At 36.9% G+C, this 13,931-nt stretch overlaps 1 protein-coding gene across 1 annotated transcript in view; it reads left to right on the top strand.

The window, feature by feature from the left end:
* Positions 1 to 13,931, top strand: part of DMGDH (dimethylglycine dehydrogenase) — a gene marked incomplete at its 5' end in the record, with an annotated part of 49,496 nt that overhangs the window by 29,548 nt on the left and 6,017 nt on the right. Inside the window, 4 exons of the mRNA XM_080370857.1 lie at positions 188 to 405; positions 1,393 to 1,550; positions 2,597 to 2,656; positions 13,726 to 13,860. Of these exons, the coding sequence (XP_080226983.1) occupies positions 188 to 405; positions 1,393 to 1,550; positions 2,597 to 2,656; positions 13,726 to 13,860 (571 nt within the window). The remainder of the gene's footprint in view (positions 1 to 187; positions 406 to 1,392; positions 1,551 to 2,596; positions 2,657 to 13,725; positions 13,861 to 13,931) is intronic.

Consider the following 13,931-nt stretch of genomic DNA (forward strand, 5'->3'; position numbering starts at 1 on the left):
GGAAACTGTTTAACATCAACAATGGATTTGATTATCTAATGTAGCACATAGTTCAATTGGTTTTAGGGAGGTGTGGAAGTGGGAGCTTATGTGAAGATGAACACAACAAACTATTTCTTTCTAAATTTTATTTAAATGAGTTATTTTTCATTAAAAAATTAACATCAGTGTTGTGTTTTACATGCAGATGGGTAGAAGAGCAAGTGATGAGAGGTGGATACAAAGTTGAAATAGAAAACATGACAGATGAGATGGGAGTACTAGGTGTCGCAGGTCCATATGCCCGACAGGTCCTCCAGAAGTTGACAAGTGAGGATCTGAGTGACAGTTCATTTAAGTTTCTCCAGTCTAGACATCTGAAACTTTCTGATATTGCCGTTACTGCCATTAGAATATCATACACAGGTAAGCAATAGCGAAAACAAGCTTTTAAGGAAAGAGACAACTAATAAAATAGTAAGTGTAACTAAAGTTATGTTGAAAAATAAATCTCATCATGTATTCATAAGCAACAGGTCCATTACATGTTATATATAAATGTGTGAGGAAACACAGTACATTGATTTTCAAATGTGATGTGGTCAGGGTCTGTGCTGAGTTTTCCAAGACTTTTTTCTCTGGAGTACCCTATAGTGTAAATATTTATTTTTCAGAACAAAAGGCCAGTTCTGATAACCTCTGTGGTATTTGCTGCAAAACCAACGTCAAGAATTGTTTTTGGATTACCATATATTAGTGTTTGTCACGTGCCTTGAAAATGTAACACTATAGTGCTGAGTGTTTGTTTTTCTCAGCTACTTTTTATTTTTATTTCTCTTAATGCCCATCTCTACTGCAACAGACTGAATTCAGACATTCTGAAGCAACTGAAGACCTTGTAATTCATATTCTCTTTCTATTGTACTAAATATGATAAAATACATTAATTTTATGTTTATTTACAATTAGTTACATTTGCTGTTCGCTTGCCAAGTCATCATGTTTATAGAACCATAGAATCATTTAGGTTGGAGAAGACCTTTAAAATCAAGTCTAACTGTTAATGTAGCACTGCCAAGTCCAAGTCCCATGCCCTTAAGCTTCATCTTTCATTGTGACTTTGTTACATGACTTCTCTTAACAGTTATTCTGATCCTTCCCCCTGCCACTCCCCTGAGATTTCAGTTAACAGTTTAAATTAGGGTAATAGTACCACTGTTTAAGATCTAGAGCACAAATCCTCTGGTGGTTCTTTTAGGGAATTGGACTCACTATATGATTGCAGAATTGACCCTAGAATGTGAGTTAACACTTACAGCATTGATCCTTGCTTTTTACCAAGGATAGGACTGTATTTATTAGGATTGTTTCATTGTTGAGCTGATGAAACCGTTAATCTTGTTTGTGTAACAGGTGAATTGGGCTGGGAGCTCTATCATAGGAAAGAAGATTCTGTAGCTCTTTACAGTGCAATCATGGAAGCTGGCCAAAAAGAGGGAATTGACAACTTTGGAACATATGCTTTGAATGCTTTAAGGCTGGAAAAGGGTTTCCGAGCCTGGGGGGCAGAGGTCAGGAAATGCAACTTCTTCATTATTATTATTTCTGGTTTGGTGTTTTTAATTATTTTATTTTATTTCATTATTACTATACATCTTTTAATCAGAGTTAGCACAGATAGTATTTATTCCAGTTTCTCAATATAGCATGGAAAAATTTACCTTGAGCAGGAAAAGCTGCTATAATTCGGAACAGTGTTTTTTCTAAATAAAAATAGCTAGCATACTGCATTACACTGCTGGGAAAGAGACACTTACTTTGATTCACTGATGTCTTTTCCTCTTGTGTATAACAAAATTATAAGGGTTTTACTAAGCTCTAGTGTTTTGTAATCAATGGTTTGGCTAATATATTCTGAAAATATTTTATTTTGGTAATAACTATGTCATGAGAGACCAATTATTCAGGCTTCGTAGTGTGTTTGGAACTTTTTCATTTCCCGTTAGCTTGTTTCTGCTGAATTTGCACATTCACAATAAGGAACTACTCAGAGGGCCTATACAATTTAGGGAAAATCAGTATAATTTTTTGCTTAACTGAAATTCTTCTTGATTCCTTTGGAAAATGAAAGAACTCAGGAAGGTGAAGTGGTGAGCATTTAGGAGTCCTTTTTGTTTGCCCTGTGATAATTATTTTCATTCTTGCTTCAAATGCTGCCTAACAAATCATTCCCCCTACACCTAATGGGAAGGTGGTGAATAAAATTGGGTTTGTGTTGTATTTTCATCTTCAGCTAAGACATTCTGCTGTGTTGCAATTGATGTGCATACCTCAGTTATTCAGTCTTCTGCAGGTTCCATTCTGCTTTGATGAAAAATCCTGTTTCTTACTGAAATATGTATTTATTTTGTATATTGAAACTTAGATGAATGATTTACATACCTATACTTTATATTAGGCAAAATAGTAGGTATTCTGTTGAAATCACATATTGGAAGCTTGCAGTGTATTCAAATGGAAGTTGCATATACACAATGTGGAAGACATATAAAATGCCCTGACCCAAAAGCCGTGGTGGTCCATCGTGTATGGATCGTGAATTTATATTTTTTAACAGATGAACTGTGACACTAATCCCTTGGAAGCTGGACTGGAATACTTTGTAAAGCTAAACAAGGTATGTATTATTATTTTCAAAGTGTTTATTATGTCCAAGGTTATTTGTTTAAGTGTCTGAAAAGAAAAATGTCATTATCTGTAAAATAAAATAGGTTTAGAAAATGAACTGAGCAAGTAAATAATAATTATAATTATATGAATAATTAATTTATAAATACTGATTTGTTTAAAAAAATGTTTTGCATTTTCCCATGTTTCTTGCTAATAAAATTATACATTAGATCAGGAAGTTGCAAATACTAAATGTTGTCTGCATGAAAAATAACTCTTTGACATTTTTTTAAGATAAATTTGAGTTGTGGTTTTGTAAACATATAGTATCTGTATACAAGCTGAACAAGCCAGTGTATATAGTAAAAATGTTTTACCTGCTTATTCTTGTTAAAGGAGTTGTCTGTAGTATCATTTTCCCCAGCTACCGCTCTACCACAGCAATTACGGAAAAACAATAGATTTTTTTAGAAGAACTGCTGACTGACAACTTAAATATAAGTCAAATATAAGTTAAATTAAGGTATTGGTTAAAAAAATAATTAGTTGTTCACAGAATTTCTGAAGAGGTCCTTTGCTCATAACTTGTTCATGCCTGATTGGAAGTTTAGAGAATGGGAATAGTTTAACTTAAATGTGCAGTAAAAATGAAAATGTGTTATTCTATCTCTTTTTATCAGCATCCTCATTTTCTTATATTAATATTTTATCAAATCAAACTCTATGGTCATCTAATAGATAAAGAACTCACTTGTAATTCTCTTTTCTGGTCCAAATGAATCCCAGACTAAATGCCCAAACTGTCAAGTTGAGTATCTTTCCGCTAAACTTGGTGAAATCATTTCTTGTGCAGCTTTAATGCCATCTGTTGCTACCAGTTGGCCCATCAACTCAAACAGCAGTTGCCTGCACAGTGGATGTGAAGTTTCTAATGTAGAAAATTGGGTCCTAGGTGTTTCAAGTTGGGTGCTCTAAATGAGGGGTTTTTCACCTGAGTAAAATCAAGTGAGAACATTTTTACATAAGGGAGATCAAGAAGAAAAATTAATGTTTGTGAAACATTTCATCTTTACAATCATGTAATGTGATACAGGGACAAACTTTGTTCTTATGTATGTTCCCTTTATACCTGAAATGGTAATAAATCAGATAATAAATGACCCTTGATATTTTTTGCCATGTTATGTGGAGACGCAGTGGAACTGATAAAAAGAATACCAAACTTTAGGTGACAGCTTCAAATAAACAACAAATCTTAAACTTTGGGTAGGCAAGAATTATGGAGTTATGTTAATCCTAAAAGGATGCTTATATCTTTATAAGACAATTTAGCAGACCATAACAGGGTCAAGCCCAGGAAGATGCTTTTTCTCTCCAACTGTTGAACCTGTCTATAGATGTTAAATAGTTCTTCAGCCTATGCAGGATTGAGGCAAGGTGCTCCCAGGGATGTGAATGGCAGTTCCTACATGTAGTAGAGTTGCAGCTGTCTCCATTGGGTAATGTAATATTGCTCTAATCAGAGTAAGTGACACACAGAAGGGAAATACAGAATCTTACAGAACAGGATTGTGTTCTATTTACTTATCAAGGACTTTCCTGTCTTGAGGAAAGCATTAGCAGGATTGCAGGGGAATGCAATAAAAAATGTTACTATTACTATTCTTTCCACTTCCATTTGATGCATGGTTGTTTTCTTAGGGGTTTGGTTGGTTGTTTTTTTTCTTCCTTTTTAGTATAAGCAGGAAAGTAGCTATAAGCAGGGGAAGCTGTTGCTTGCCAAGATGTCCATGCAGAATATGTGAAGGTAGTAAGGTGATGAAGCGCTTGGTTCTTTATTGCTCCTCACACTTCTCTGAATGGTTGAAATGCAGGGTTGGAACAGCTTTCTGGAGCATTTCCTACTCACAGTGTAGACGAGTGGACATAGAATGAATCTCCAGCATAGATGCAGGATGTCAGCCTAGAACATTTGCCAGTTTTGCTGAACTGATGTGAAAAAGGAAATAATCAATGTTTATTTGTTGACTCAGATGAGGGCAGTTGTGACTGTATGTTGACACTGCAGAGGTACCTGAGCTAATTCAGATACAGGACATGGTCTAAACACTGTAGTGTGAAGTGCAATGTGAGATTATTTACTCTGCTTCTTGGCAGTTTGGGGCTATGAGTCCCAATTCCATGCCTCTGGTTTTGGTGTCCATTTGGCATGGCATAGACCTCAGCGTTCCTTACAGGCCACTGTGACTGAAGACAAGCAAAATACTGTGTTATCACCTGTTCCTGTTGTTAAGGAAACTCTCCCCCAAAAAAAAGGCAAACGAGATAAAAACTACAAGCAGCAGATACTGAAATACTGCTTTTTGACATCTTGGTCTGTGGGGTTCCTGACAAGGACTATTCCTATAAGCATGCGCCCCCGAGTGGGGACAGTGCTGGTTTCTGTGTTAATCAAAATACACTGTTCAGTGAGTTACCAGAGCACTTCTTACTGTGCAACAAGTAGCTGAAATAACTCACAAAATGAGCAAAAAGACTTCAGCATAAGTGAATCTCGAGTGGTATGTCATAGAAAATGTAAACAGTTTCTAATCAAATTAAAGTGAATTAGCCACCACATGACAGTGAAGATAATACAATCAAAAAGTACTTTAATTTCCACGACAAGACATTAAAAATACCTGGGAAATAAATATGAAGAGATGGAAATTCCCAATACAATCCTGATATTTCTCTGTTTTTACAAAGTTTAGTGTATGCATCATCTTCAGGTACATACAGACTAGTAATTGTTTTGTGAAGAGTAACAGGGAAAGCTCTTAAAATCTTAAGGTGGTATCATTTTTTCCCCCACAGCCTAATAAATTGTAGTACAGCAATAAGTAAACCTGCTTCGTCAAGATTTCTGTAGCAACCTTCATTTTATCAGTAAGGCTGTAGATATGGTATTATTGTTCTAGGTGGTTTCCTCTAGACTCTGCTTGATAGTCCTTTTTTCTCAATGTTGGTGTTAGTTGCTCCCTTGCACAGATGAGCAGGACAGGCTGTGATTAAATCAAAGTGAAGGGGCAGTAACAGGATTAATTTCTAATTTACAGTATACAACATCTTCATAACTTAACAACAAAATCTGTTGAGTTTAGGGGTAGGATATTTTTTAATGCCTGTTGTTTTCCTTTTCATTGTTCCATATCATTTAGTAAGTTAGATAGCCTCCTCTCATGAATAAGCACTCTGCTACTAAATACTTGATAGAATCCTAATGGTTTTTGTGGCTGGAAATTCACAGAGTATCTTTAAAGAAGGAAAAGCTGCAATTCTTTTAGCTCCACATCCCAGAATATTGTTGAAGTTTTGCCGCACATTTGCACTTAATCAGGTTCAAGTGGTCAAAGATATAGAATATTGCCTCTGAATGCTTTTTATTTTTCAAAACCCTGGTTTAAACTTAATGGATTATCCATTATATAAAACATATAAGCAATCACCAGATGTTAATTTACTCCTGACCTTTGTTCTGTGGCAGAATCAAGTACATCTGTGTTTACCTTGCCATATGTATAAAAATGTCATGTATGAAATTACAAAGACCTGAAGATCCCACAGTTCTTGTGAGCAGTCTGTTCCAGCGATTCACTATTCTTATGTCAGGAAGTGTTTTCTTGCCACAGTTTAAACTTATCACTGATTATTACGTTCACTATGGACACACAGAAGAAAATGAAGCCAACTGCATCATCAAAACCTGCTAGCATGTGTCTTTTTTTTTTGTCCTCTGAAGTGGTTGATTATTTTTAGCTAATTCAGTATTCTTAAAACAGCCTATTTTTCTCCTGAGCATAATGGAACAGAAGTTCCAATAAAATTTAATGTCAGAGTTAAAAAACTCCATGTCACTTTGGGTAGCTGACAGAAGTGAAGTCTCAGAAGGGTTTTCCGTGTGAGTGTAGTAGTGCCAACAGCCACCAAGAGTGTCCGGCCGGGGAGCGGTGGTTGTTCTGTTGGCAGTGTTCTGGGAGCGGTGTTGCTGGGTCCAAGGGTGCCATCTGCTGGTCACTCTCTGCAGCAACAGCTCGCGGCCATCTGGGCGGGGGGTGCGGCAGGCGATGGAAACCCTTTGGGATTCTGCTCTAGGGTGCTCTTCCAGGCCGGCATCTGCGTGTGTAGCTAAGATTTAGTGTTTGTTTCCACCAGGAGGAAACATCTTTATCAGAGGCAGTGTTTCTTTGTTGCAGCCCTGTTTATTTACTGGGTCAGTTTCTCTGTTCCCCATTCCAAGCTTCTTTCCACATTTTACAATACCCAGAAAATCTCATTTTTTCTTAGGTCTACTCTACTGCTTTCATAAATCTTCTTTGTTCCTTGCTCCTTTTCCTATATCTGCTTATCACTATTTTTGTCTCACTTTCAGCAGCCCTACTCAGTGACAGCCTGAATTTCAATGTCAAAAAGTGCCTCTTAGACTACAAGTCCTACCTCTTTTTCTTACTTTGGCATTTTGTAGGCATTTGCACCTATTAGACACATGAGCATTTAACTGCTTTGTTATTCATTATGAATGGAAGTTGTATCATGCCCAGCAGCTTCACACAGATGGGTGAGTGCCAGGATGCAGTCCTGGAGTATTGACCTAACCTCCAACATAACTATACATACCTTGTTATTTCACAGGAAACTAGGATGAGTGGTTCTAAGCTGTGCCTCCACCCATTTATTCCTCCAATGGCGGGTTTAAGCTTAGTGTCATGCTCTCCTCTTTCCAGTCATTTGTTTCCTCCCTGACTGCCAGAACTGTCCCTCAGTTGTGTCAGTCCATCTCATGATGTTACGGTGGTCTAAGGTGATATGTACTGATTTATTAAAGCACAAAGCAATAAATCTTTTTAGGGAAAAGGCTTTGTTTTTGTTGTTGTTGTAATTTCACAGGTGTAGTTTGAGGAAAGAATGCCAAAAAAGCGTGAACTGGCACAACTGCAGGGAGCATGCCCTCCAAAAAGGGAGCACTAGCAGAATCATCAGTCCTGCCATGAGCCTCTGGAGCTCTGGCCGCAAACACAACCCAGTGCTAGGTGAAGACAGAGGGTGGGGAAAGTGGCAGAAAAGATGTACAAGCTGGCTATGGGTTGGTGCAGCATTGCAGCACATGTAGGTGTTTGTATTGTCATCCATGTAAAATGCTACTCTTTTGATCTGGTTAACACCCTACACTTCCAGAAACAGGGTGGCAAGGAGTGAGTAGGGGAAACCAGAAAAACACTTGCTTATGTTTTACACTCCTTAATTATTTGCTGAGGGTTTTTTCTTCTTTTTTTTTGCCCCCTTTAAACAATCACTGTGTTTGTGGGACCATAGAAAATAATTCTTTTTAGTCTTCTCACTTCTAAAATTCAATCTAGGGCCTATAGAGCAGGCTTAGTGGGTGGAATTCCTGGCGCTTGCTGTCCAGGTGTGCTGAGAGCAGTGCTCCCAGTCGATGCTGGACAGGCTGACCTTCCAGAGTTTCTGTAGCTCCCCCTTACTGCCATTGTCCACCCTTCCTTCACTTCTCCTATGTGCATCCCTCCTGTTCTGAGAGGAGTGACTACTGTAATGATCAGTGACCCCACCCCATAACCTGGCGTAAGGTTGAGTTTGTACCAGCTTTACATCATACAAAAAAGGTAGGAAGGAGGGAGGAGAAAGGGCACAGACTTTACTTGAAGTAGGGGTAAGAAGCCTAGGTAAAAGCAGAGGGATCTGAAAAAGGATGGAGTGATAGAAAGATGCTAGGTATTTGAGAAGGGGCAAGGGTACTTTTTTTTCCCCCTCTTGCTTTCAATCCCTGTTCATTATACCTGTAACATACTTACTCAGTGTACTTTTCCACCTGAGTTCTGTCCCCATTCAAATTAAAATTTAGGAGTGGAACCATATTCTATGGTTACTTCACTTGATGTCCAGAGGGTCATAAAAGAGAGGATTTATTCCACAAATTTATACAGAGTATGAAACAAGTTGGAAAGAATCCACAATGATTTTATTATCTGTATAAAATGCACACCTAGGTTACTCCCAGTGTGTTCGTTGAGCCATGTAAGGTAATAAGCACCCACTAAGGTAGGAATTTTGAGCAAAAATAGTTCAGAATTCATTCAGTTGTTTGTACTGTATCAATTTCTTAGAGTGGGCTGTTTGCACACAAGAAAGGCTTAGGTAGATTGAATAGAAGATGCAGTGATGCAGGCGTCATACATACTGACTGGCCACATCTCCCTTAGAACACTGTTTTGTGTGGTTTAAACTGTAGCTTTGGTTTGCTACAGAAAAAGAAACTTGTCCAATATTTTCTACCTGTAGAAGAAGATGATCTTCAGTTATCACATGAGGGGGGTATCATTTGGAGTGTTACCCTGAAATTATTCAGGAACATCCAGCTAAGAATAATTAATTTAAAAATACTGCATTGATTCTGTCTCCAGTGTGTTGTAACATGATGGTTATAGTAGATAGCAGCAGATGTTGGTGCTGCCTTACTCAGTTGAGTGGCTTTGTGTACCTAATTTGGTTGTATGCCTGCAGTCGTAAGTAGCATACCAAATAAATTACAACATTTCATTATTAAGAAATTTGCATAATTTTTCTGCCAGTTGTTGTTGAGTGAATATGACATTCTTCTTCCTAGATACCTAGACTTCATTCTGCTAAACTGAACAATCTAAAAAAAATATTGGAAGTTTTATAGATAATTTCTATTCCTTTTCTTCCCTTAAGGCACAAAGACTTTAACAGAGGATTAGGATTAGAATTAGGAACTGCATGCCACTAAAAGCCAAACACACTTGAAACACAGTAAATTGAATTTTTTAGGGTACATCACTGTGCCTAAAAAATCACCTCATTGGTTATTGTCTCCTGAACTCTTTTTTTTTTTTTTTTTTTTTTTTAAAGTTGTGTTATCTCATGCTAGCAAACGTGGTAACTTTACACAAGGAAAGGGCAAGGCAAGTATGTATGTCTGATATGTTAACAGATGAGATAATCAGTGGGCTCCCTTTAGCTATATCCTATTTTAAAAACTCCAACTGATCTGTTTTTGTGATAGATTTTCTATTATAATCTATGCATAAGTAAAAAGCACAATGCATCTTTTTGTTATTATCTGCTGAATTGCACTCAAAGAATATGAAGCTAAGCAGTAGATGCTGTCTTTATCTTGTACTATGAAGTGTGAAAAACATTAGATCTACCAAAGCTTAATGCTTTGGGAGCTTGTGCCAAGATGATGGAAAGTCTTCTGTATTTCAGGCTTAGGTTATTAGGGATGTCCTTGCTTTAAATAGTAAAAGTTTTACATTGTTACTACATGTCAAGTGATTACTTTTTTAAAAGTAAGAGGCGATAAGACCAGCTTTAAATTTGACGTTTATTTGAGGTTGAAATTGTTTAGGGGTTTCCTTTTTTTTTGTTGTCTTTCTTCTGGTTTTGAGGGTTTTTTTAATGTATGTACTGAATTATACTGTTATGAATGGGATTTTTTTCTTGCATTATATTTACTGTGAGAAGTTAAAACAAATAGAAGCAATACCCAAACTGACCCAAACTCCTAGAAACAGGAAGTAGTTGTTACCAAGAATAGCCAAACTAAGGTTGAATGAATCAGTTTCCAAAATGCTGTTTTGATTGGAATTAATGATGTCATGCACACACACTCATAAATAGAAAATGAGTAACAGTGGGAATAAGTTAGAGTACAATTGACATGGCTACCCAAGAACTGTAAAACAAAAAGACTGAACTAGTCACACTGACATGGTTAGAATTTCTTAAGATGCTTTAAATGTTTAAAGAATGTTTAAATTGCTGTCTTACATTATATATACACATTTTCACACATACTTATCTATGTTCATATATGTATGTATTTATGTATGTACATATGCATTTATATAGACCCATTTTTGCAGAGAGAGTGTATGTATATATGCATATATTTATGTATATTTTGCTGCATTTGAATTCTAAATCACCTCTTGTTTTTTTTTTCCAAGCACAAGTCTAAAAAGACAAGAATATTCTTAACGTTTAAGGAACATAAAATAACAGAGAACAAACCCATTACATGAAATCCCCCAAATCCATCTCCAGTTAGCTTAAGAACTATGTAGTAGTTTATTCCAGGTGGCCAAAAGCCTGGCTCACTTAAAATTAATTGAGTAAGAATTTAATTTTGTGTCAGTAACCACTAGGCAAAAAATGATCCAGAGACACATAGATCCTAAAACCTGCTAGCGACTTGCTCTAATGGTTTCTGTATCTAAAAGATAATTAAGAAATGGAAGTCAAAATTGTTTTTGCTGTCAACCTTAAGGTTTTAGTAATTAGTGTATTAACAGGAGTTAACTGTCACCTATACAGTTAATCAGGAAGTGACCCATTAGAGCAGTACACATCTGTTACCAGGTCATCATACTCAAGGCTGTCATTATGACTGCTGCCTTAACCTTTATGGAAATTGTTTTTCCATTTCTAAGTGAGGAACTCATAGAGGTAAAAATTAACCAGGAATCTTGAATTAGAAAAACCCACAACAACTCCAAACATGAAAATGATAAGTGTTTTATAAAGCTTTCATCTTCCTCTACATCTATGCACCTGCAAGTATCTGAACACACCAGAAAAAAAGGAGCCATGGTCTTAGTATAGCAGTAGCTATGAGACATCCCCAAAATCATCGATTACAATTCTGCAAAACGTGGTGAGTCAGCTGAGGAAAAAGGCACACCAGAAAAATGCTGTGGGAAGCTGGTTCTGAGAGAGTCCTCTCTATTGGTATTCTTTTATTACTAAGAGATCTAAAGATGGGAATTTATAGACGTTCACACTGCTGGTTTAGATGCCTTAGTGTATCACTAACATCCAAACTGGCTTGGCAAATGTGAATCAGGACTGAAGGGAGACTGTACCTCTTCCAGGCAGCAGCTGGAGGCCAGTCAGAAGGCCCTAGGACATATGACATCGTGTTTGAATACTTGTGTTCAGTTCCACAGTTGCATTCCTTGCGCCTAAATATCAAATTTTACATTAGCATGTATAGGAAGGAGTTGATTCTGAGCTAAGTGTGCCTGTAAAGTATTTCCTTCTTTGGTATTTCTCTCTGCCATGCAAAGCATTTTAGTCTGTGTGTCATGCTATGCTATACAGTCTTATTTGCATTTCTAGTTGTGGGTATGTCATAAATGTTCTTGTGTAGTAGAAATTTAATTCTATGAAAACTGAGAGAGAACTACTAGCTGGTTATTGTCTCATCTGAGATCTTTGCTTTATATTTTCCGGCACCATCTTGACAGTTACATTCTAAAATGAATCCTCACAGTCCTTTCTTTTTCTGATCAGAGCTGTATTTCATACTGTCTTTCCCCAAAAGGTACCATCTGTGATCCTTACTTGCAGTATCTGCTTCATCCTTAGTTGGTCCACCTTGATTTTCAGACTAACTGGTTTGTAAGCTGTTTACCACAACTGCTTACAGAGTCTAATCTTGCAAAGTTCAAAAACTAGACATTGCTTTAGCCATTTCTTTTGAGCCTATGCGGACAAGAACCTGAACAGGAACTACAGGAATAAGAACACATGAACTAACTGCATAAGAATCTATTCCAAGTACAAGTATAATGTGTTGCTTGTAATTCTGACAGTGCAATAATCTTCTACAGAAGTTAAAGAACATTACCAGAAATAGTATTTTTGATATCTTCAACAATATTGCCCTCCTTTTCTCTTGAATACTCATCAGATTAATATAATTGCTGCTTCAGACCTAAGATCAACTGCCTTTGAATAGCTTTCACTGCTAGTCGTCTCAGCAAAGGCTGGAAAACTTGAGGACTTTGTAACTGCTATTGTGTTTCTTGCCCCTGGGGCAGGCTGGTGTAGATCTCGCAAATTAGTTGAATACATGTCTTTTGTTCTGCCTGATCTATAACTTTAAAGAGAAAATTAGTAGGCGGAATTTATAAGCCACTGTTCCTAATATGCAGTGCAGAGTCAATAGAAATACCCAGCTCGATTACAATTTTATCCTCTGTCCAAACTGTCAGCATCTTTGAAAGGGGCTTTCTCTTGGTTCTTGAGGCATTCTGTCCAGGGCCACGAAGTTTATAGCATCTGTTTTTTTCTATGGCTTCTTTTTCCAATTTATTCTCTACCCAGCCAACTAAGGAAGTCACCTGAGCTACATTTAAGATGTAGGAGGTAATTGTGTGAGACAAGCCAGGTTCACAGCTACTGGAAGGCAAAATAAGCTCATATTTGTGAACCTGGCCGTGGAATCAGGCTAGCTCAGTGGAATCAGCTCAACATCACATACAATAAATTCTGTCATATATACCCTTGAAGATTCAGAGACTTACTAGTGGCTCCCCCAGTAGTTGTCACACTTTCATGCAGTCCACTTACAGATATATGAAAACCTTCTTGTACCTTTATAGGCAAACTGAAAAAGGAAACTCCAAATGATAGTACTGTTCTTTAGCTAACGTTATTAATAATAATAACGTTATTATACCATAAAATGGTAGATATGGGAAAAAAAACATACATACCTCAAAACAAGAATAGGGAGAGACACCAAAGCGGAATAGTAACAAGTTACTGTCATGGTTGGTGGTGGCTTCAAAAAGGATGTGTGTCCACAGAGGGAGTCCAGGCTTTAGGAATTCCAGGTTTTATTATAGAAACTGAAATGATGCATAGTCTTCTGGCTCACAACCTTAACTGGGCAGAAAGTCTTGTAACACACATCTCACTACACATGTATTTCTACTGCATTTGGAATTATGGATATTAAAGGACTGATATCTAGGAAAACTAATATACTGAATAAAGTTACCAAGATACAATATACTGATATAATGTACCAATATAAAAATACCTAGATACAAGATACGATATCTGTCAAACATCTGATTTCATCTGCATTTCATGCAGAATACTCAAATGACAGGAAAACAAATTAAGATAAATTTAAATGCTTATATCTCTGAAGTTTTTGCAGAACCTGAATAACTATATTTCATCATTATCTTAAATTTTTTTCAGCCAGCAGACTTTACAGGAAAGCAAGCGCTGAAGCAGATTAAAGAGAAGGGGCTCAAGCGACGACTGGTATATTTGACCCTGGAAACAGATAATGTTGATCCAGAAGGAAATGAAAGTGTGTGGCATAATGGCAAGGTAAGGACTACAGGTCATGTTACAAGAATCTAAGGTTAATTCCCTGTGAACAGAATCTAACTTTCTGTTTC

This window comes from Falco punctatus, assembly GCF_963210335.1.
Source record: "Falco punctatus genome assembly, chromosome: Z".
NCBI lineage: Eukaryota > Metazoa > Chordata > Aves > Falconiformes > Falconidae > Falco > Falco punctatus.